Here is a 27252-nt window from a genome sequence, read left to right as displayed (position 1 = left end):
ATCTTAAAAGATGTTAAAAAAATTAGAAACACTAGAATTGTATGTGTTATGTGTAAAAATATTTACCAAAAGTTGTCAGTTAAATGTATAATTCATTAAATTTGTTTGAAGACTGCATATAATGTATTTAGTATAAATATTAATAAAAATATTTAATATGAAACATAAAAAAAATTAAAAAAATTTAATCACACCCAAAATATTTGGTTTATGTTTAGAAAATTATGATCATCAAATAGCTTTTTGACATAAAATATTTAACTATATTATATTTTACCAATATACTTTTTAGTGAATAAGTAGATATCTAATTAAATAATATTTTACTAACCTGTAATAACTAATCTTCCTTTAGTAGCACTAAGCCTTGTTTCTCCAGTTAATCTATGTTTAGTTCGGCATTGATAAGACTTAGTCCCATCTTCTGGTGTGACATCACGAATATGTAATTCACCAGAAGGCAAAACCAAATATTTACCATCTTGAATATTAAAAATAAAATAAAATTAGAATTGATTTGTAGACATTTATTTTGCAGAAGCTTAGTGAAAATTTAAGAGATTTCAAACAATTAAATAAATATAAAACAATAAAAATAGATATAAATTGTTAAGGCAAATTACTTTTAACTGTTATCAATATTTTATTTTGTTTAAATTAGTAATAATTTATAGTAATGAAATCTCTCATAATCGATGCCAAATAAAAATATATGATATTAAGAAAGTGCAACAGTAACAATTTTCACTATACATGAAATTTTAAAAAGATCAATATAAAAACTTATTTAAATTAAATTAAAATTAGAGATTATTGTATGAAAATTATAGCAGTTTGTCTCCTATAAATGTACTCCACTTGTTTTATCATTATTGAGTTAACACAATTCACAGCAGAAAAAAAACATTTAGAACATAACCATATAGTTATAAAACAAAATACCAATACTAGATAAATATATACTTCCAATATTAGAAGCATTACATTTTTTTAAATAAATATAATGAGAAAAAAAATATGAGTTTTCAAAAATGTATGTCCGCAACAAACATGAAACTGTTATAGCATAAAATAAATTTTCATATACCTCAAGTAATTTGGTTTTCATGGAATTTGTGTAGTTAGTGAAATATGATACATGTAGCACAATCTTAATATTGATAACAGTGTATAAAGTTTACAGATTCATTATATTGTATGTATAAAGTTAAATATAATTTTGCATCGATTATTCTCATTAAAAAGCAAAAGCGATGAACAACTGAACAATAATTGAACCTTTATATTGATATACTGTTTAGATAGTTAAAAATCAAAATAAAAAAATATATTAATTAATTAAACCATACCAAAATGTAAAATTATTATGTTTAGGTATAAGTCTATTAAATATAAAGTATCAAATTGTTCAGTGTTAACTAACTACGTAACACATTCATTCATCACATTCATCCAGGATTCAGAGGAACATAAAGAAATACGATGAAAATATTGGGATACAAAAAAAGGAAAACCGCAACGTACCCTTGCCTATTTAATATTGGAAAAACCAGAATCTTATGAAAATATTTGAACCTAATAATAAAACTATAAACAGTTAAGAATATTTTTTTAATTTCAATACCGTAAGCATGATTTGCATTAATTGAATACTCATCACCACTGTCTGAAGTCCAACTAGACACAAATACATAATCGGCAACAAAACTAGGGATATGACATTTCAATATAGCAGTATTTCCACGAAGAACAGATTCATCCATTACATTAACAGTGTAAAGTTGATTGACCACTAAAAAAAGATAATAAATCGGAATAAACAGTCAGAAAATGTTTGAAAAATATAAAGATATGTATTAGAAATCAATGTATGGTAAACAATAACAGAGAAAAGTATACCAATAGTTGGTAGGTACTGTAGGTATACTACATTTTTGTGAAATTTTCAACGATGAAATTAAATATTATGAATGCAGGACGAGAACAAAAAGGAAAATTATTTTATAAAGTCTACAATAATAGACATTAATACCAAAGATTTTATCGGATGACACAAAATATTTGTTTCCAATAGTATCTTCCCAAGAAACAACAGAAACATAATCAGCAACAAATGATGGAACAATACACTTAAAAACTGCAGTATTACCCTTGATGACAAACATATCATATAAAATTGCTTCATAATATTGATTTACAGCTGAAATAAATCAATTTAATATTACGTTTTCTACATCAAAGTAGGGATACATAATGGAAATATTGTTATTAAATAGGTATTTACAGATAAAAATTGAAGCTTGAAGCGACTAAAATTATATGAAACAGACAGCAAACTTTTTAAAATATGATTATTAAAAATTTTATTTTAAACAAATTATATTGTATAAATACTCGTATAATGAAATGTCTTGATTAGAAAACAAATATATCATAATAAAATTTGTATAGAAACACATTGTGGCAATAATATTTAGACAGGAAATATAAATGCATTCAATACAAACATCATAGAAAAAGTATACCAATAATTATAATTCATCATGATATCAAACATAACTACCATGATCTGCATTTGGAGTAAAATAAGTTTCACCGTTAGAAGCTTCCCATGAATCAACATTAACATAGTCAGACACAAATGAGGGTACAGAACATTTAAAAATAGCTGTATTTCCTCTTATTACGAACATATCATAAACTTGAGCTTCATAATACTGACTTACAACTGAAAAATGTGTATAGATTTATGTTATGTAAGTATAATATACATGTTGAACTTTTATGGTTTTGAGAAAACTCATTCATTGGTTCAGGATAGTAGATGGAAAATAATTTTTTTTTTTAAATTTAAACCATACATTCCAAAATTTAACAATCATTGTTAAGACAAACCCTTATATAGTTGATTAATAATGTACGATTCTCCAGACTCAGACACCCATTCTATAATTTCAAGAAAATCTCCAACAAAACTTGGTACTATACATTTTAATATTGCTGTATTTCCTTTGAGTACAAACTCGTCATTAACCCGAAGTTGATATGATTGTTCCACAACTAAATTCATATTTAATTAATAGTAAATATTTTGTTTCTATCAATTTAAAAGTTAAGCTATACAATTATTATTTTGTACTGATATCGATATAATAAATTGGATGGGAACTATAATATTTAAATTCAAAATCATTCATATTTCAATCATACAAAAAACATCGAGTATTCGAATTTAAAAAGGTATTGTACCCTGTTTATCGACATTTGATCCGATATTGTTTCCACTATCATCCACCCATCCTAACACATGAATAAAATCTGCTACAAAACTCGGAACGAGGCATTTTAAGACAACGGAATTTCCTAACAGCACGTATTCGTCAATAACTCTAGTTTGATAGAGCTGATTTACCACTGTATAAATATGGAAAAAAATATAAATATATAAATAGGCATACACGAACAAAATAATATAGATGGGTTTATAGTTTTTTAGCACATTATTTACAAAAATATTATAAAATAAAGAATAACGATTATTCATACTTAATCAAAATTATTGAAATAAATTCAAGATAGGATAGAAATATATACATAACAGGCGTAATTACAAACAATTTATTTAGCCAGACATCCTTTCATATTATTATGTCTTAAAGGTACCATAATCATGATTATCCTGGTAATACGATTTTCCAGTGGAGTCAACCCAATGAGTGACCGAAACAAAATCGGCAACAAAACTTGGTATTTCGCATTTCATAATGACACTATTACCTCTGATGACGTACTCGTTATCAGCCTCGACTTCATATGACTGATGAACAACTGACAAAAATATAATATACGTCAGTAATTAACACAAGCATTATTAGCAAACATACGACAATTCGATTTTAAAATTTTTAGAGAAAATAAAAATAAAGGCTTTGACTACGAATAGTACGAATAATTATTCCAACAAATATTGCATATTATGCATGGAAGTTAATCAGGATATAGACAAACGTTCGGAATATTAATCTCTATCATATTGTAACAGGCTCTTACAATTATTATTATTCGCATTGTATAACGTGAGAGCAGTAAAAGTAGTATCATTGTCTGCTATCCAAGCATCCACTGAGACAAAATCGGCAACAAAACTTGGGATTTTACATTTAACTATCGCGGTGTTACCACGTATTACATACTCATTTTCAGCTTCAGTGACATAATGTTGGATTACCACTGTAAAATACTCAACACTTAAGCAAGATAAGCAAAAAGTAATTGTGTTTACTATACGAGGTACAAGGATAATAAAATCTGAAATATTTTGGATCATAAATAAGGAAAACTATTATACAGACATTTAAAAAGTATAATCTCTTTCTAAGATTTTTCATCTAGATATTTGTTTACTTTCAGTTGAATCTCTAGTAAACGTTTGACCTTCACTCGTTACCCAAGATTCGACAGTAATAAAATCGGCTACAAACGACGGTACACTACATTTAAGTATAGCCGAGTTTCCTCGTATTACATATTCTGTAGGCATCAATTCGGACTCATAGTTCTGATTCACAACTATTTTTGAAAACAATGAAACATAAATATAAAAATAATGACAAATGTGTACCCAAATATAAAGCCGACGGATTCCAACATATAAAGGAGTTTTTAGTAAACATTAGAACGCAATACACTCATAAAATACTATGTTTAAATTACAATAAGTACCATATCTATCATTTAAATGGCGGTATTCTTGACCATCAGAAGATATCCAAGATTCAATTAAAACGAAATCTGTTACAAAACTAGGCACTTTGCATTTAATAACTGCAGTGTTACCAAGTATTACATATTCATCTTCAGCTCCAGTAATATAATTTTGCAATACAACTATAAAAATATAACGCTTTATATATGAAAAATTATATTTCCAATAAATGCGAAATAAAAATAATCCTGGAAATAATCAATATTATTTGATTGATTTTTTCGATAAGAATAAATTATAACGATACCTAAATAACGTTCGACGTAATTACATAAATATAATTTTCCTTCTTTTTATACTCACAAAAAACAAGTCTAAACTATAGACTATAACCATTTAAAAATTCCACTATTTAATGGGCAAAATTTTTCTTGTTTATAATTCTTTGAAAAAAAAAAAAAAATTTAAAAATAATAAATAATACCAAATTATTATGGTTTAAAATGTAAACTCATCAAAATAAAAATAAACAATTGAAGACATTTCTTAAGCTTATAGATGTTGGGTTTGAGGAATTGATGGAGTTAAATATATGTATAAAGTCGTTTGGGAATCGTCTATCAAACCCTACCTACCATAATTGTCATTTAAATTATGATATTCTTGACCATCAGAGGATATCCAAGAATTTACAACAACGAAATCCGCTACAAACGAAGGAATAGTGCATTTCAATATAGCTGTATTACCACGTATTACATACTCCGTTACCACTTCTGAAGCATACATCTGGTTAACAACTTAAGAAAAAATAAATCCATTACATGCAAAGAAATTAGTTCAAAAGAATAAATTAATAAAATTACATGGAAATACAATAAACGGTTTAATATTTTACTTTATTCTATGATGTTCGTAAATATAATAAAACTTCAAAATGCTCAATAACTAAACCAATATTACTTACTCCAGAAAAAGCATTTAAATGTTTATCACAAAGGTACGTTTATAGTCTATACAAGGACATAATTAGAAAATTAATTTATGTGACTTATAAAATTCATCAAAATCTTTCTAATAAATATACCTTGAGTATATTCATGATGAAATATATACTCGTTTTCTGTATTATCGTTCCACGATAAAACTGTCACAAAATCGGCTACAAATGATGGTATACAGCACTTTATAACAGCTGAATTACCCCTGATCACATGTTCATTATTTACCTCTACCACATAATTTTGCGTGACCACTGATCGTAAAAAAAAAGATATCAGACAATAGTATAATAATATCCACATTTAGATTTTAATCGAAGTGCCAACTTGGATGGTAAAATATTAAGAGATTAAAAAGTTGCGTGAAAATTATTAACGAGGGAATTTGTATAAAGTGTTTGTTCAGTATACTATGTAAAATAAAGAACGACAATCTGGAGTATGATAGGGAGTGGAAGATTTAGTAGCAATACAATAATTTAGATTGTATGATACATATTCTTTTCATACACACATAATGGTCTAATTTGCAAATACCACGGGTATAATGGGTTGACATAGAGGGGAACACATTTCCGGCATCGTCTTGCCATGATATAACAGACACAAAATCGGCAATGAAAGGCGGTATACCACATTTTAATACTACGGAATTGCCTCTAATGACATACTCCAAGCTGACATCACTTCTGTATGATTCTTGTACCACTAAAATGATTATTATTTATTTTATAAACTAGCAATACTGCAATAGTAAATAATATAATATCATTCACTAAATAGTTATTAAAATCTCTATAATTTATAAATTATTAGTGTGTTTGATAACTTGAAAAATACAAACAATTTTAAGTAGAACAAATGTTTAGGATTTTGAAAAGGATTACAGATTTTGACTCAAACAATCGTATAAATTTAAAACTTTTTGTAGATACCATAATCGATAGCTCCATTTTCATTGATGTTATAGTAATTATTACCAGCATCATCGATCCAAGAAATAACACTAACAAAATCTGCTACAAAAGGCGGAATACTGCATTTGAATAATAATGAGTTTCCCCTGATCGCATATTCTGGGCTAACATCACTTCTATACGGTTCTCCGATAACTAAGATCATTAATTTTATTATAACAAACCATTAGTGGATAGAAAAGAAATTCGTCACACTTAAAATACTAGGATGTAAGTTTCGATAATCGTTCAATTCACAACAAAACCATCAAATTAAATACCATGATTGTTTAATGAGTTTACGAGTTTTTCTTCTATTAATAATAGTTCGTATACATTCCCACTATTATCCTGCCAAGATACAACAGCGACAAAATCTGCGATAAATGGCGGTATGCTACATTTTAATACAACCGAGTTACCCCGTATAACGTATTCATTATTCACTTCACTTCTGTACGGTTCTTCTATTACTAAATAGACAATATAATATGAAGAAGTTACAAACTAAGAGAATATTATTTTAATAGGATTTCATAAAAAATGCGTTAGGAAACTTTTTATATCATACTAGATACTATTATAAAGTTATATGACCATAAAATACCATAATCTATTCCAGGGTAAAAATTGTCACCCTTATCAGTACTCCATGATAATACAATAACAAAATCGGCAACAAATGATGGAATACCACATTTCATTACAACCGAATTGCCTTTTATCACTGGTTCTTTATTCACGTCAACTTCATAATATTGACTTACAGCTATTCCAAAATAAATAATTAAAACACTGTAGTAAGTGCATCTACTATACAAAAAAACATAATTGAACTCGGGTTTATTATTGGGTGTAATTGTATGAAAGGTTAGATAGGAAACACTGGCAATGTCAATTATATAACCAATTTTAGTTAGATTTAAATCCATTAGATGCATGCCACCAAATATAATACCATAATCATCGCCTGGATAATATACATTGCCATTATCAGTATGCCATGATAAAACAGTTAAGAAGTCTGCGACATATGACGGAGTTTCACATTTCATAATCACAGAATTTCCACGAATTGCGTAAGCTTTATTTACATCAGTGTCATAAAACTGTGTAACAACTATATAAAAAACAGTAAATATATCAGAGTAGGTAGGTATCTAATATAATATATTTTTTAAATATTGAGGGGTGAACAATTTTAAACGTGTTTGGACAGTGTAAAAATATGAGTGGCCATTCATATTTATTAATCTGGATACTTGACATATATAATATGAACTATGAAGTACTTATGTCGCTGTAACGCTGGAAATTATTCCTCTCAGATTTAGAACATCGCGAACACACATTAAAAGTAACTTTAAATAGACTGAAAATTCGTAAAATGTAATCAATATTTGGACATGAATGTAGGAAAAACACATTCGAACTTATAACACGCTAATCTTCCCACCATAATCAGATCCTAGAATATATTCTGAATCTTCGGTTATCCATGATATAACATGTACGAAATCAGATACATACGAAGGTACTTGACATTTCATTACAGCTGAGTTGCCTTTAATAGCAAATTCTTTAATTACATCGATTTCATAATTCTGTGCGACAACTAACAAAATACGATATAACTATAATAATAGTACATTAAGTATATTTAAAAATCAATAGTTAGGTATCTATATCATTAGCTGTAAATAAAAAGTAATATTAATGTTAACAGGATATAATATATTATTAATATTATCAAATATAAAGATCAAATAGATACATATTACATTATGAATAAAATAATTTTTTGGTTTTATTAGTATTCTATTTCTATTCACATATGTTTTTTATAACAAAATTGAAACACATGTTACATATAATGTAACAAATATAATATTTATAAATATGAATATTTAAGTCTCTGTCTCTTTATATAAGATTTATTTCGAGTATAGTAAAAGACAAAACTAGCTAAGCGACATAATAGAATATCTCTTGAAACATCGTTATCATTTGATGAGTCACATAATTTACCATTCAACGCTTCAGACCCCCCGCTTGCAAAAAAATATCAATTTGAAATTGAGTCGTGGACACAAATCGGCTTTAAAAATTGAATTTTGGTAACAGGATATAAGAAATAAAACATATTGTAAACAACAGTAAAAACAAATCATGTATTTTTTTTAAAAATATGTTTAAATTAAGAATGAAAAATAACAAAAAGGTAATATTATAACTTTTCATAGGTAGCTTAAATTATGAGAGTTTTTGAAATTTGAAATCATTTAAATAAAACCACTTATATTTTAATGTGATAAGCCAAAATAATACCCTAACAATAAAATATTCGATCTAGGACAAATGGACGTGGGGACAATTGGACGTGAAAAAAAAATATATTTAATCAATTTTATTTTTTATTTTTTTTAGGGTTAATAGGCTTCGAGGTCATTTGCCTGGGGAACTGTAGGGGAAGGTACTGTAGATTTTAACACGTAGGTTTTTGGCAGATTTTTTAATGGGCAAACGTAGGTTTCTGCCATGCCCTGTTGGGGGGGGGGGGGGGGGAGCGCGCGGCGGCCACTCTCTCCAGACAACGTGAAATGCCCGAAGAGCGATGCCGTCCGTGACCGAGATTCGAACCGACGACGGCGCGGGTCACAACCGACGCCTTAGTCCGCTTAGCCCCTCCACCCCCAATAATCTATTTATATTTATTATACGTCAAAAATTATTATAAGATATTTAAAAGTACAAATAATTCATTATATAAAATATTAAAATTAAAAAATATATTTAAAATACATTTTTACTATAATTAGCACGTCAACAATTAAAATACAATATCAAAAAAAGTCCAAACGGTTCCGTAAAATATTATATGTATATAGCTCCCATCTTCGAAATAAATCCTGATCACGCAACTGAGTACATTGGTAAATTATGAGCATAATATTACTTTACTGGCACATATTTACATTTATAGTTTTTATGGATTTGCTCCATTAAATTCATTTCATAGCATGTATTTAATTATTATTTGTTATTATATGTTAATTATTAGGTATATTATACCGCTATTTAATATCAGAAAATATTACTTTCGTTTTTTTTTCTTGAAAAGTCGCTTAACTTTTTTGTCTACAACTCATAGTATTCATATAATCATTAACTTAGTTATATATAGCTGAAAATTCGTGAAAAAAACACGCTGTCTCATCCATACACATTAATGTTTATAGGTTAATATTAATTTATATATTAAAATGGTACTTTTTAAAAACATTGAACGAGTCGAAAATAACTCTGTGAATAGTTTTGGAAATGTTCCCAATTCCAGAAAAGAGAAAACAAAAAAATAATTCATAGTTATCAAGCTCTCAATATATCAACTAAATGTTTACTAACCTCACATATTAACATTTAATACATTAACTTTAATTGCAATAAAGTCTTAAGTGCTATAAAAAACACGATTTAATAATAACAATTAGAAACACAAATTTAAAAAATGTATGATATATATTATATCAAATTTCTTATGAATAATTTCTTTATAGTTTTAATATTAGGTATATCCCTTTGTAAAATATTTTAAATAGAAAAATATATTAGTATTTAATAATTTTATATCATTAACAAAAAAGAAATTAAATTTAAACAGCAGATAGATGTTCAAATTTGTAAGAAGAATCGGATTAGTTAAAAAAATATCAACATTAAAAATATTAAAATTATTTGCATTAATTAAAACGCACTAATTATTCTGTAAAATATATTTTAACTCCAAACATTTTTATATTAATATTATTATTTTATTTTTAAATATCTAATACGTATTTATATTTAGTTGAATGTATACCTGTACGTAATATAATATTTTATTGCATGTCATCATTAAATACTGTAATGTTGTATTTAATTTATTTCAAATACTTAATCTAATTTAAGATAAATAATATCAATTATATTGTTTAGAAAAATAAATTTCAGTTAACATACCAGCTCGAACATTTACATCTCTAGAATGTATTACACCGACACGATTCTTAGCCATACATATATAAACTTGAGCATGTACTTCTTGCTTATAATCTTCTGCTCGAAAAGGTGGAAATACCAAATTTCCATCTCCTTTGACCTACACAAATATTAGACAATCAATTAAAATTTATATTTGGTTCATATCGAGAACGGCAGTAACCAATCAATACAATCGGTTTATCACACAACCAATATTTTTTAGAATAGTCAATAAATATAGTAATTGTAATACAATTTCATTGTTAATTATATATACAATGTATTATGGATTATATTATATTATTTTATTTCAAAATATCTCGACGATATTAATACTTTAACTAAGATGTCTATAATTCAGATTGGTATCAGAAAAATACATAATACTAAATCGATTTTACAAATATCAATTTCAAGTATTTCAACCCAACATACAATATTATAATATTGTATGTTGACATTCATACAAAAAAAAATTAAAAATATCTATAAATAAATGAAAATTTCACCGAAATTTCCGTTTAGCAGTTTAAAAGTGGGCTGTTTAGTTTTGATATTAGAATTAATTGACTTATCGTCAAACTTTTAAGTAAGAAAATTGTATGTGTGACTGCGTGTTCAATCATCGGTTTTTTACGATTTTTTAATTTTTAGTTGAGTAATGAGTATGTGTAAATAACCTTCGATAGTAATTTTAACTCTATAAATGTTGCCTATGTAAGAAAGTGGTTACTGCCCTGTTGTACATTTATAGGTGTCGTGTGGGTTACTGAAATTGATCTGTTAAATTTAAATTTGTTGATATAAAATCATTGTAAACAAAAAGTAATTTTGAGTGAAGACAGGCTGTAAGTAAAAGTAAATATAATTATTAAAAAATGTTGTATTACATTTTCGAATTTTAGATTAAAAAAAACTTTACTCATAAACAATAATTATTGTTAATTTCAACTTTTTTTTTAATTACACTCACAACTATAATAAAGGTCCTTAAGAAGCATTTTCAAGTTTTTTGGATAAAAAATTTATAACAGCAATTATTAGAAATACTTATTAGAAGGGGAAATGTATTATGCCTATAAATAGCAAAAAAAGATAAAATATAGCCTACTGCCTACCAGTATCATTCTAGAATGAATATATATGCAGTGGTGTAAATTGGACTTAACTGTTAGTGTTGCGGAAAGGTTGTAGGCAAAAAAAACTTGTGAGGGATTAGCCCTCTCTTCCCCAAAGCCTACACATGATTTAATCATATATTTATATGATATTATTCTAAATTTGACATTGAAGTAGGTACACAATCACAACAATATTATTTTATTATTAAATGCTAAAATGCATAATAATGCACTAATATTAATATACCTATATACATTAGACATTAGTATTTAATGCATTATAATATGAATATCAGAATATACACCAATACACCATATACAATTAAATAGAGGGTTATCTATTATATTATAGTTACCTAGATTTTAGAATGGATAGGCCATGGTTCATTTATGATTATCATACTGAACGGAGATACACGAAAATATATTGAGGTATACCAACACACTTTTATACATTGGTTTTTTAATTTTTTAATTAAATACATTTTAATTTTTTAAAAATTACACATATTATTTTCAAAAGTCAGTGCAATCCTATGCAACCTCCAGTTTATGATTATGCATATTAGGGATCATTTTGTTATCTTATGGAGTGTTTCAACAAAAAATACTTCATTGCATATATGTACACAAGACTAAAAAGTCCAGGAAAATATCTGATTTCTATCTACTCGTCCTATCAAACCATGGGTGTAGACACATGCAAACTAAAAATGTTCAGATTATAATTGTTTTATCATACATTATATAATTAAATAGTTTGTTAAATAAGAATTCTTACTTGTCGTAAACCAGGCACGTCTCCGACAGCAGTACCATCAGCACGTATCCAAATAATTTCAGGCCTTGGACTCCCTCTAGCAGTACACTCAACAATAGCTCCAGTAGTATTTGAAAAATCTACTCTGTTCTCGGGTTCTTTGATGAACATTGGTCCCATGGTTGTATCATCTTCGCACAAGACTATTAGAAATATAAAATAAGAAAAAAATTAGTTTCGTAAAATTGTTGTTCATTTTAAATGAGTAGAATAAAACATAAAATAATTATAAGTATGCTTTTAACTATTTTTACAAACAGTGGTGTAGCTAGGAGAGTTTAGGCGTTTACCGCCTTCCCCCCCCCCCCGATCGAAATTTTCCTCCTAATAAATGCATAATTTATACACGAAAACTGTCAAAAACTTGGTTTAATTTATACTTACCCTCTACCCATTTCGGGTACGCCACTGTTTAAAACATCCGACATTGCGATATTGAAGTATTATGAAAGTTATAAATGAATTACAACAAAGAACTAGTATGTTCAGTACTATAATAGTCAATACAATGGGATCTTTTAGTAATGATGTACTATAAATTACATTTATATGACTTTGTTAAGTTTTTTGATTTGATTCATAAGGAGGAAGTTAAATCTTAAACTATATAATTTTTTAACCTCGTTTATCAAACTATAATCTATGACTATATTTAAATATTTTTCAATACATTATGATTTATGACAAAAAAATTGATTATGTGATTCAACGATCATACAATATTTATTTTTTTACTTTTCTATGTTGTTTTTTAAACATAAATTAAATGAATTACAAGATGTCCTATAATATACAGCCAAGTACCAATAGCTCGAATTTTAAGGAGAATATGAATAACTTAAAAAAAAATTCGAGTTATCAAGGTTTTCAAGTTTTATAATTGATACTTAATAAGTGTATACTGAGGGATACTGTGTATCACCGCCCACCGGTATTATAGCCTAATACACACTTAATTATGTGGCTTAATACAATAATACTATTAGGTATATAATTTAATTTATAACGGTAAAAATACTATATTTATCGTATTCGTGATATCTTCTGGGTGTTACATACTCGAATGTAAATAATTAAACAATTTTAAAACTCTTGTTCACAAAAATTTTCAAAATTACTAAATAATAGATAACCAATTAGATAAAAATTATAATACCTTCAACTTTCAAAGTTTAATAGAAATAAAATTGAAAATTTTGTCAAAAATAAATTATATTTTATTGCTACCTATAAAATAATAACAAATATTAGCTTAAAAAAATAAATTTAACGAACTAATAACTAAACATTTAAGTATAATGATAATTGATAACGAATAGGTACCAACAAAATATAAATAAAAACCATAGCGCGTTACATTATAATATAACCAGTCATAAATCATAATTGAATTAAATTACTATGAAAAAATGTTCTCTGTATGAGGTAACAAACACATGGAAATAACACGTGTTTTAAATACAAATGAACTACACGTCTTATTCTGATCAAAAAATCGACATTATTTTTATAGACAACTTAAAATTATTTAAGACTTTGTATTTAGTAATCTAAGTTATAGACATTAGTAATTAGTTTTACTCATTATTTACATCATGTTAATTAATTGTTAAGTTAATATTATCAAACGAATTAAAAAAAAAAACAATAATTTTCATAATAATTTCATGTATTGATATATTAATTTAAATATATGAAATAGTAATAGGCAGGGCTAGCGCGTGAGTTCATGCTCTAAAAAGTGCCTAAATAAGTATGCACTTATGCACTAAAAGCTGGGAAAATATGCATTGAAATATGCCTTTAAAAGTTCAGACATATTACTAATAGGTATGTCGTATGTGTCTTTCAGCTATTGTATTATTGTTTAAAATATAGCGGATAGATTGATAAAATATAGTAAATTGTTTAATAACGTTAATTTATAGGTATACTATCTAAAAGTTATGTGGGTATTATTTAGTAATTTTCAAGGTTGTGCTGACGTTAGTACACGAAGCATGATTAATGTAGAATGGTTTAAGAGTAAGTGTACGGAAAGCAACATAATATTATGTGTGGATTCTATCTTAAATAATCTATGTAATATGTATGTATGTATGCATGTCTCTGTAGTCTATACCGAGGGCTAAAAACAAATTAAATAGTATTCACAATGCAAGCATTTTTAATATATATTTCATAAGAACATAAGTAAAACATATATATATAGTGACTTGAAATATTATAATTTCGTATTATTGAACGTCGGAATTTACTGTTACGACTGTCAAATGAATATACATATTGTAGATAAGTGTTAAATCAATTATTAAAATTAATAAATGTGGTCAGTGGAAAATTATTCAAGGGTTAGGATACAATTAAAATCTCATCAGATTCTTTCGGATGTTATAAGTATAATAATATATTATTTACCTATTTATAATTTTTATTTTAAATTAGAAGTTTATTGATGGAGTGTCAATATTATTACTTGAATGTACTTACTATTAACAAAGTAGTGATGTAGGGTTAAATAATATATATTATATTATATAATTTAATAAAATTTAATTTTTATTAAATATTAATACATTTATAGATAAATACGTTCAAATATAAAATGTATGACTAAATAATTTAATATAATTTAGGTACCCTGTGTTCAATACACTTGTTAACGGTTAACCAAACGAGTGACAAATTAAAATGCACAATGAAGATGAATTAAATGACAACGCGCTTAGCATTGACCTCACTCAACATGTTGGTGGTGTTCCCACGATCACAATTTCCACACCAAAGCACAGGCACATGATAATCACTGCACAACCAAGTCATGTTCGTACAGTCTTTTATACAAAATTTCGCAATTTTTGTGTTTTAAAATACATAAACATATTTTTTTAAATATGGCTGTACGACCAAGTCAGGTGGGAAAAACTTAACAGGTACAAACATTTTATTACTGCGATTTCCTACAGCGAGATTTTAGAGTACATTTTAAGAGCCACACGGGTGTGTAATGTACATGTACATGCGCCGAAAAAATAACACCTGGCTACCGGCCGGCTCTCGTCACGTATACCGATGGAAGAACGTGTGTGGCAGCTGCAAAGCCTTACAACATCTGTCACGGTTTAGATCTCAATGTGTTTATAAGTTATAACCACCGATAAAAAGAAAACTATCGAATAGAATAATATTTTTTTCCACCGTCATCAAAAAATATATAGGTACGAATAGTATTTTTAAAACGTTATAAGTTTTCAAAACAAAAGTAAAAAAAAACAATAAATGATATATATGATGTTCCAAATATATCAAACAACACAAATAACCAATAGATTACACCTATATAATATTATAGTACTTATTATGTAAGGGTACATGCAGCGAGTTACATATTATTATAATAGTATATTATACAGCAGACATTTTAAGAAATAATTATTTAGCATAATAATATTATATTTAATAATATTGATGTTTACTGCCAAGTTTATATTATAATACTACATCTTTATTATTTATAGAACCAATAACATTTTATATTAAAAAATAATTTATGAAATATACATATTATGTTTAATATTATTTTTACTTATTAGTTATTACTTTATTAGTTATTATTACATATAATACATTGTTTATTTTAACAGATGATTTGATGACAATATTTTAATTTCAAAGTTCTAATAAACCAAAATAATTTATCAGCTAGGTTCATAATATTATGAATACAAATTGCAGGGAAATCTTTGAGCAAACTTATTACATACATGAATCATGAATTTATCTTTTAAATTAAATATCTAGAAATAAAATTGTGTTATTGTTATAAAATATACTCGTAGAAATATAGAAAAAAGTGACAAAAACGAGACAAGTAATACTATTCTGTAAAAAAGTAAATTGACCGAGTGTTGGCGTTTATCAAGTTCGTCTAGTCTTCTTTTGGTGGCTCAACAAGTATAAAGTCACCTCGGTTTAGGGTAAAACTATATTATCAAGTATATTATTGTTGTATATTAGGAGTTTAACTTAAAGCTTATAATTATTAACTATCGATTTTTACAACGATGATATTTTAATTTTTAAGTCAATTTCAGTCTGTACACAATGTCAGACCTAGCATCATGGTAGTTTGTGTTGTATACTTAAAATCCTTGATTGTAAATTTTGCTATCAAATAATATATTTTAATATTTCACTTATTGTAATGAATAATAATTTAATAACATCTTAAAGTTTAGAAAAGTTGAATACCAACATACTTTATTTAGAATATTCAGCCTATATTTAAATATCATGTTCGATATGAACTATACATTAGTATATTACCATCATCTAACGAGAAATTACTAACGACTGACTCACAGACTCATTCTCCTCCCCCAGAATATCTATTGTTCCATCAAATTTGAAAGTCAAATAGTAACACGGGCATCGTCGTTGAAACTAATTACTGTTATTATTTAAATGTACGTGGACGACGATATTTTTTTTAGTAAACGTAAAACCATTCTAAGAACAATAAACCAAGTGATTACATGAAACGCGGTCGAGCATAACGTAATTTATGATATATATGTTGAACACACACAGTTGTAAACGAAACGGTTTGAATCTTTTATTTATATTTAGAAGTGGATTTTTAATTTTCTTGAAATTTCCATCTTATAATTAAAATAATATATACCTTTAACTAAACCTGTAACCTATTTCATTGGTTATATAATATAGGTACTAATTTTTTATTTAATTTTTAGTAGTAAAGTTATGTGGGTGTCGTGGGTGGTAACGCACTAGGCTGTACACTGTAGGTACACAAACGGTTACGCCACACAAACATGATCGATCTGTTATTTGGGCGGATGCTATTTCGCGGGCAAAGTTCTTTCAGATAACTGTTATTCCCTCCAAAATGCGCTTGCGTAAGTGCACAGTGTATTTACATACATTTCTCAGTATAACACATACGATGTCATAAAGGTATATAAAATGTACAACCAGTCACCGTAATATTATTCTGGTTACACTAAAACTACCTGTATGCATAATTATGAAAAAAGTAGTTTTTATTTTTATAGTAGTAAATAATTTTTAAATATTTGTTTACGAGTTTGTATATATCACTTAGTTTTAAACATAAGAAACAGTAGTATCTAGTATAATTATATGCTGTTGGCGATTAAAAAATTAGAAATTAAAAATAGTAGGTTTGTAACATTTTTTAAGAACTTTAGAAGTCATCAAACAATAGGTCCAAATTTGGGCCATGACAAGACATTTAACAGTCAATTACAATTTATGAAATAATTAATTTTAAATTAAACATACGATAATCAGACTTACAACTCACTAAAACAAATAATATATTTGATAATTTTATTTAACACTTGGTAAAAAATTCGTGTTCACGGTTTCACTGGAGTTCATAGGTATTTCTTAGAAATGTTTTGATGGTATTGTCAATAGTTCTTTTAGGAATATGGGAACTACCCTACTTTTAGAGAGACCATTAAAGAAACTATGCCTAGAAAATTGAAACTTTTGTATACTCTTATTTTTCCCTTAAATTAATATAAATAATTAAGGACTAAGGCGCATTTTACATAATATGTCAATATGTAATCATATATGCATAGAAAAAGAGGTATTGGTGTGTCGTGATGGTTGGCTACTGATCCTTAATTTGTGCTTAGGTCAAGCATCTTAAGAGTTGCTGACTCCCGGATTCTCGGCGACCAATCCTTGCTCAACACGACCACGTTTTCCTCAACCCCCGTTCAAAAAAACTGAGTGAAAGTTAAAGTAAAAACAAAACGTGAGAAAATCTTGAATAGGCTAACAAGAATAACTAATAACCAATAGATACGTAGATTTTAACAAATTATCTACCTAAATATGATTAAACGATTATTATTTAATAAGATAAGGTATTTTTTTTTAAATTTGTAAGTATACGTATTTCATGATTAATCTTCGACGTTACCAGATCAAAATAATTGTAATTGTAAACTAATATCCGTAATTTTATTAAAACTGTAGGTAAGCATTGGAAATAATTTCCCGGATATTCAACGACATCCGTACGTAAAGGAAATATGCGATACCTCTCTGGGTCATTATGTCTCATTTGTTATTAATAAAATGATCAAATACGAGTACCTAGTCGGGTATAGCCGGAAATCAAAAACAAGTTCACACGATTTATCAAATAATTATAATAATTATCAAACTAAAATATTTTATAATATTGGAAACATCAGTTTATAGCTCGGCCACGTGCACAAATAGATTTCCTCGACGTAAAGGACGCTGCTATTGAGTACTTACGAGTATTGTTTGGACGGCAACAGGATTTCAGTAGTCGCCATGGCAACACACGGGAGGCCCAATGAATCCGCGTGTGCTGCCAGACAGGGTTATAGGACGAGTAGAAGGTGCAGTCACGTTAAAAGCGTAGATCGATGAGAGGGATACATACGTAACACTAATATTTAATTATTATTTCTGACATTATATAACGCACTTTCTTTTGTTTTTTAACTACAAACAAATATAATTCAAAATAATATTGAGGTAATGTAAAATTTCATATCAAAGAAAATGTTTGAAAACTTGTTCATACATATTTTAGTTGGATTTAGAACAAAATACATTATTATAATTTATAAGTAACAATCGGAATAATAGCACACAATTAATCAAAAACAATAATTAAATTAATTGTTAAACAACATCAATTAGTTAAAATTACCACTCAATTATATTATAAATAGATATTTTAAGTTATAATTAGTAACTAAAAATATTATACAAGTAATAACATCATATTGTCTAATAATTTTAATACAACAAATCTCATCATTCATGATAAATTTACTTTCTTTATTGATTAAATGAAACTTGTTCGATGCGAGAACAATGACTGGAGTAAAAATTTAACTTTGATCCTAAGAAGGTCGTGTTGGCATTTTTTGTGACGAACAATTATACAAACAGAAACGTGTTTCTCATTTAAGAGATAAATAAGTACAATTTTATTTTAATTATTATTTAAGATAAGTAAAATTAATAATACCAATCGTCCAAAGTAGATACCTTTTAGAGGATCATCAAAATATATATTCTATACCTATTTAGTTAAGTACCCACATTAAATACATGCATAAAAATGTAATACTCTATTTTTAATATGACCTTTTTTAAGATTATGAGACTTATGAGTTACGACTAATGTATTAAAAAAAAAAAAACAAGACAATTTTATCGTTTTTATATTTGCTTAACGAAGAAGGCCATGCTTTTATAATGAGTATTTTTAAATCGTACATCTTTTACTCTATATAATTATTGATATGAATATAACTGTATTTATTAAAAATAGGCCTATCCCGGTCTGTTTTAAAAATACATACTTTTATAATCATTATTTATTTTACTGATTACCTATCAGAAAATCGTTTCCTTTCTATTTTAAAATTATATTCTATTACAATACCGTAAATAACTAATAAGTATAATGATATTCTTTACTCCTTTCGTTGTATTCGTACTTATACGTCATACATGATACAAAATATTTTACATGCACACTATTTAAAATATGTATACCTATTCAAATAATTTAAGCAAATATATTTTTGAACAAATATACAGCCATGTTTTAATTATTGTAATATAACTACTACCTATAAGATAATTTATTTCATCGGAGTACATAATTTAAACACACAGTTTCCTTGAAACAGCCGTTTTGAAAAAGCCTAGGTAAACAGTACGTTAGATATCTGTACAAAATAAAGGTTAAAAAAGAGACCTTGGTACCTAATTTAATAGTAAATTGTGATAGGTAACCGGTAACCAGTAGCGCCGATAAGACAACAGATATCCTTTGAATATTATGTAGTCATTAGACAACAATAATTATTTCCTGTCTTCATGTTAGAACCCATAAAATACATTTTTATAAAAGAAAAAAATAGTATTAGAAAATTTTTGAGAAAATGTACCTATCTATATCATAATCAAATATTATTATAGAATTAAAGTTTTTTTTTTTTTTTACAGCTACAAAACTATAGAGAGGTCAAATTCTATTAACCCGAATAATTGAGATCATAATATACAATAATAAATTGTGACGATGTTAGACAAATAAAATATATGATTGTGAATGTTTCTTGGAAATCATATCAATTAACATAAATTAATTACCTCCAGAATAATTATGTTCTTATAATAATAAGCATATTATTATTATGAATACTCAGTGAATACTTTAAGTTTTTAATGATATGAAGTTTGAATAATGTAAGTAATCTTCTGAATTATAATTTATAATTTATTTGTATGAGATGTCTAAATTGTTATAAAACAATTGAATGAATTATGCTGTATGGCTAACGTGACCATACGGTCCATACGTCCCGCTTTCGAGTGTCCCGTCGTCCCCAAAGAACCTAAAAATGTCCCGTTTTAAGAAAAGTTGACATGTGGTAGGTATTAATTATTGATCACATATCACAATCATACATTTATACTGTATCTAGGGGCGTCATTTCAGATTTTTTTTCGGGTGTGCGAAGTTTCAAGCAGGCCATTTTGAAATTTCACCAGGCCATATAAAAATAGATATACATAAGTATATGTATATTATCCTGCATTCAATTATTCCATACATTATAGACCGGTTATTACAATTTGATTTTAATCATATAAATAATTGTGCATTCGTGGCTAGTGCATTATTTTAGGCTTCAGCAAGGAGCAGGCCAATGGTAACATTTTAAAAGTAAGGGGTGCAACCTAACCGGAGACTATTATGATTAATATAATATTCGCATTTTTCATATAAACAATTAATGTTTTTTATTCAATAAAAAAAATTGTTATTTTACGCAAAATTATATGGTTTTCTTATTAAAATGTACAGATGTCCCGCTTTGAAGGAAAAAAAATATGGTCACGTTACAGTATGGCGCTATATCCGATTCACAATACGTCATAATAAATCATTGGGTAAATCGATATATTAAATAAATAAATACGGTTATATAAATATAATACGTATAATAAAAGTCCTATTATCATCAACTATAGTCTTTAAAATAAATAAATAATAAATGGTAACTAACAATTTTTTAAAACTTACAAATAATAAAAACATAACTCATTCGGGCTACTCGTTAAATATATACCTATATATATTTTTATACATAGAGATTGAATGTAATTTAGAAAATTCGAACTAGGCCATCCGAAATTTCTCTAACACACAATTTTTAAATAATATATTATCTAGGTACAGATTTTAAAATGAAATATTCAATTATTTGAAACAGAATTAATATTTTAGTTGAGAATACCAACTTATAGTCAATTGTGGTTTTTAAAAGTAAAATTATATTTACATAGATATAACTACAGTAGCCCCTAGAATAGCCAATAGGCAATGGTATAAAGTTGCGTTCTTGTGTATCGATGCGTAAGAAATGGTATAAGATCCGAATAAGATTCTACTGGTATAGATTTATTTCGAGATCTGACGAAGGAAGTACCTATATAGGAATCCACGAATGCCTATTACACGACAATGATGTGCATCAGAACAGAACGCCCCCATTTCGACGACGTCCATGACTCATTCCTTCACCCCCGTTCATTGTGCGCACAAAAGGGACTTCCTGTCGACACGGGCGTAAAAAATTAAATCAAACAATTTTATTTTAATAGTTTACCAACGCTAGATGATAGTTAAGATTTTTGTATTACATAAACGTCCACTATTATAAGTTCCTATTATAAGTACCTATTATTGATTTTTCAAAAATATGTAAGTACCTACCTATATTTACGAAACACTACGGTAGTACAGAGTTCTTTACAGCACAACATTTAAGTTTCGAGGATCAAAGTATTTCGGTAATAAACTTACTACATACAGTAGAATTGTCTGTTGACTCTCGTTCGCTAACTGTAGTCGAGACATATTGTCTTACATAAATACTATTACGAGTAACATAATAAAACTCACCCTTTGTGGCGAACGTAAAGATAAGGGCCAGCAGAAGCTTTCCGCAAGACCCCATCTTAAGGACTCTGCACGCCACTCGAGCCGAGCTGGCAAACTTTGATCACAAGTTTATTTTTCGACACAAATCAATAATCCGACAGTGTTCTTAAAGTTGGAAAACACACAATATAAATTAATTATATTATGAAGAAAAACAATAATATGCACCACACAAATGAAACACCGTAACAAACGCGACACACGCACGCCAAACACGGCGAACACCAAAACACGGACTGCCGGCATTAAGGCTCAAAACACTACATAGTACATACCGTCTACCACTACGCTCGAGCGGCGGGCGCGGTGATGAACGGGTTCACAGTGTGACCACCAGCACGGTGTATGTGTACACATTTTTTATTTTAATATTATTATATATATATATATATATATATTATTATTATTATTATTTAATATGATCAAATCATAAAAAATATGCTTTTTTTGAACTTTGAGTTAGCCTTACCTACAACTCTGCACTTGAGCTACTACTGTTATGCGTTTACGTGTATGTATATATATTAGATACTAATTACTTATATTATGTTCGTATAATATTTTACGCTAATAACGACGCGTAGCTACTATAGCTATTCCCATAAAATAAACAGATAACCAGATAGGTAGTTAGATGATTATATAATATGTAACTATATAATATTATGATTTAATCGACTATTCATTAATCCATACCTAAAATTATGTTTTTGGTATTTACTTAATAACTTATTTTGTAATCCAGGTAATAATCGCTTTTCAAATATTTTTACCACATTAAGCATTTGCGAATGACAGTGTTTCAACAATCAGCTCATGATTTCAATTTTATATTATGGATTATGTTTAACCTCTCTTGTAAATTATTAAAATTCATGAATTGTATAGGATATTTTCCAATAGGTACCTAGGTAGGTACCTACCTTTTATACGAGTCAGTATTATAATATAATAGACATTTAAAATTTATTTTTAGCTAATACAAATAAAGCTAAACAATATTAATTATTATTAACTTTATTAACTTGTTTTTTTATAGCTGGGTAAATAATATTTATCTTTACATTGATATTATATTATTATATCTAGGTGAACTTATATAAGCTTTAGTACCGACAATTTTCAAGAGTGTTTAAAAATGTATCAAGTTTTTGAACTTTTACTTTCACAACTTTATAAGCTTAAATCATAATGACTAATGCTAACTGCTATTATTGTAGATATATTGAGGTTTTTGCCCGACATTGCTAACCAGCAATCGAGATTCGAGACCACTGCTTGACATCTTATTATGTATTACTCAGATACCACTGTAGCAGTTATACTATTTGTATCGCGTGTGCATCCATTCATACATAATTAATTTAAAACGGATGATACTTTGAATATAAATTAGTGGTATGTCACCGTCTCACCGATATAAGGTACCAAATATATTATAGTGACCATACTACTATAATATACTATAATATTACATTTTTACTGAAGTACACCTACAATAACTCTTGTTTTTGCTGCCAAGTATGAATTTCCTAACCATTTGTAATTTTAGAACCTACACAGTATGAAAGATATAATGCTGTACATGTAATATCTAAAAATGGCTACGAGTCTTGTAAAAGATGCTTTTAAAATTGTATTAAATACAGATACAAATACATTCATTCAGAAAGTATTTCAAATACATTTCAAATATTTTCAATAAAAAGTATTGATACATAAGTAAGATGCAAATACAAATACTTCGAATATATTTAAATACTTTTCAAATACTTTTTTTTTATTTAACTTTTCTACTAGTCAGTTCACCAAATTAATATTATTCATAATATTTGTTATTTATTTAATTAATTTATATTTAAATTATATAATTACTAATTTAAAATTGTCATTATGTTACATTCAATTAGCCATTAGGTATAGGTATTATTAGAGTTAATTTTTGCACCATGTTCTTAAATGTACACTGAAAAATAAAAATAAATAAAAATAGTTATATTATAGCAATTATTTAATTATTAAGTAAACACTTGTTAATGAAATATTACAATTTTGTAATAATCACACGAACCAGACATTGGCAATGGGAAACCGGAGTTCTCCACATTTATGAACGAAAAAATATTAAAAATAAAATACTATAATAATTTTCAAAAAAATAAAAAATATGTGACAATTGACAAATAACTCGTGTTTGAATGTTCAAAAATATTTGATTTCTAATACAAATACATACAAGACAGTATTTAAATACTTTCCATATATTTAAGCTAAAAAGTATATAAAATACTATAAAAGTATTTAAATATACATTTACTCAAATAATTTACAATCCTGATGGTACATTATGGTATAAGCATACTCATAAAGTCATAACTCATCATAATATTGAGCATACTAACGTATCTTATGAGACAACAGATATTTGAAAATTCTTGAGAGGTTATAACTACCGTCTCTCTGGTTAACGGAGGCAACTAGTGTATAATATGGGCGGGCGCATGTAAACTCCACCGATTGCGATATTTTTTCATGTAAATTCCACCGGTACGTTTATTTTACCTGAAAAAAAAATGTAAACTCCACCGGTACATATTTTTTACCTGAAAAAAAAAATGTAAACTCCATCGGTATGTTTTTTCATAGCAGCATCAAGTCGATTTTTCCAATTTTTTTTTTTCAATAAAGTAATAAATTTATTTTAATAATAAATTCCAAATTAAAATAACAAATTGTATAAAAAATAAATATAAAAGGCATTTTTAAGGTCATTTTTTGAGGTAAAATGCATTTTTTAAGGACAATTTTGGCTATTTTTTAGAGCATATTTGTATGGTATTGAGTATATTTAAATCCGGGCCCTAATTATAATAGGTATATCTATTGTATTCAAATACAATAGTTTAAAAAATATCATATAAAAATCAAATAGAAATAATAGAAAAATATATAATTATTAACATTACGTAAGTAATACGTACCTACATAATTTATGTACAGATTTATTATTTATTTATATTATATGCAGATACTTTTTTACGTATGTTGTCAAAATTAAAATTTGAATACATGTAAAAAAAATTGTGGCTATACATTTATTTTATTTTTCAACTGCTATTGTAAGAATATATTATGAGCCTTGTATTAAATTCTCAAATCTTAGAATTAAAAAGAAAAACTTTTATGAATTTCGATCTAAGATAATTTGAAAATTGCCGTTAGTAAAATATTGAATAAAAAGTTAATAAAAATATTCAATAAATGAATCATTTACAGCAAAGGTCATTTTTTATTATGATAAAAACTTATATAGGTACCTATATTTTACTATGTAAAGGTCGTCATTCCAATTTCATTGTACTGATTTTATAATAATCAATAATATTGCAAAATAGATACATCTAGTTTAGTGCACTTAAATGTTTCAACATTTATTCAGAGTATAAATGCACTAAATTTTAATTCTTACAAAATTATAATCTGAAACTATACTACAGCACTCTTGCTGACTTTAATGGCCTAAAATAATTATAAATTAAAAAATCATATTTAAATAATCTGTTTTACAATGTTTTTTGTATTGTATATATAGATTCAAATTTTAAATTAAGTATTTTAAATTAATTCACAACCAAAAAATCTTGGTATCGCCTATCAGTGGCGTGCGCAGGGGGGGGATGATAGGGGATATATCCCCCCATGGGCTTTTTTTTAGTCTTCTAACGAGTGGATTTTGGATCTCTAGTTCATCAACATAAACATAATACATTTTTATTTATGACATCCCCCCCCCATACCAAATTCCTGCGCACGCCACTGTCGCCTATAACTTATAAGTGAAAATATTAGTGATATGGAATTTGGAATTCGTAAATATTCGTGATTTTGATGAATTCCGTGTAAAATTTAACTGGAATTAAAAAAAAATAAAAACTAGTAAATGATCGGTAATGATCTGTTGTACATAAGGTGACTAAAAGTCACTGTAATGTAATGGATGTGTTAAACTTGAATTCAATGATGTAAATATAAAATCATTGTATGCAAAATGCGATTCTAATGATGGAATTGTTATCAAAGTCATTTATTTTACTATTAGGCTTAGCACTACAGCAGGTTAAGTTCATTTTTGTTAAAAAATTACATTTGAAAATTTCATTGTGTATATGAAATAATAATAAACTCTAAAAGCTTCATAATATTATATAACCACTAATAATATTTTTAAATAAAAACAAAATCGTTATTCTTGTATTTAATATGAAATGCCGTCCAAGTATGAATTTAAAATATCTGTAAAAAATAATTACGTTTAAATTTTTTTTTGATTTTTTCCGATACTGTAAGAACTATTTACAAAAATCATCGTTTTAAATTTTCAATCCTCAGCTATAAAAAGCGGGTAAGTCGTGGATGTCGCTCTGCTGTACTGTAGGTTACTGTAATGGATGGGATTAAATTTGAATGCAATGATAGGTATCATTGTATACGAAAAACGATTCTGAATGGAGATGATTTGTCAGTCTAGGATATATTATATTTAAATAATGTCATATATTCTAT

At 27.0% G+C, this 27252-nt stretch overlaps 1 protein-coding gene across 50 annotated transcripts in view; it reads right to left on the bottom strand.

The window, feature by feature from the left end:
• The window catches only part of Dscam1 (Down syndrome cell adhesion molecule 1), a 64464-nt gene extending 41533 nt beyond the window's left edge, over positions 1-22931 (bottom strand). For 12 of the 50 annotated variants that reach the window (XM_089226041.1, XM_089226043.1, XM_089226030.1 and 9 more), the window contains exons 1-5: positions 22651-22931; positions 12585-12766; positions 10662-10800; positions 5341-5505; positions 332-481 (exon numbers count right to left, since the gene is read on the bottom strand). In XM_089226041.1, the coding sequence (XP_089082167.1) occupies positions 332-481; positions 5341-5505; positions 10662-10800; positions 12585-12766; positions 22651-22705 (691 nt within the window). In that variant the 5' untranslated portion in view covers positions 22706-22931. Of the gene's footprint in view, positions 1-331; positions 482-1624; positions 1793-3249; positions 3415-3663; positions 3829-4050; positions 4231-4722; positions 4888-5340; positions 5506-6243; positions 6415-6943; positions 7136-7269; positions 7432-7620; positions 7783-10661; positions 10801-12584; positions 12767-22650 lie in introns of all 50 variants that reach the window. The other 38 variants (XM_089226078.1, XM_089226034.1, XM_089226076.1 and 35 more) reach the window with 9 other exon arrangements.
• Between the last annotated feature and the right edge of the window lie 4321 nt (positions 22932-27252).

Source organism: Diuraphis noxia, unplaced genomic scaffold (assembly GCF_037042655.1).
Source record: "Diuraphis noxia isolate RWA-SAM2 unplaced genomic scaffold, SU_Dnox_SAM2 contig0004, whole genome shotgun sequence".
Classification (NCBI taxonomy): Eukaryota; Metazoa; Arthropoda; class Insecta; order Hemiptera; family Aphididae; genus Diuraphis; species Diuraphis noxia.
This window is presented reverse-complemented; position numbering and strand designations above follow the sequence as displayed.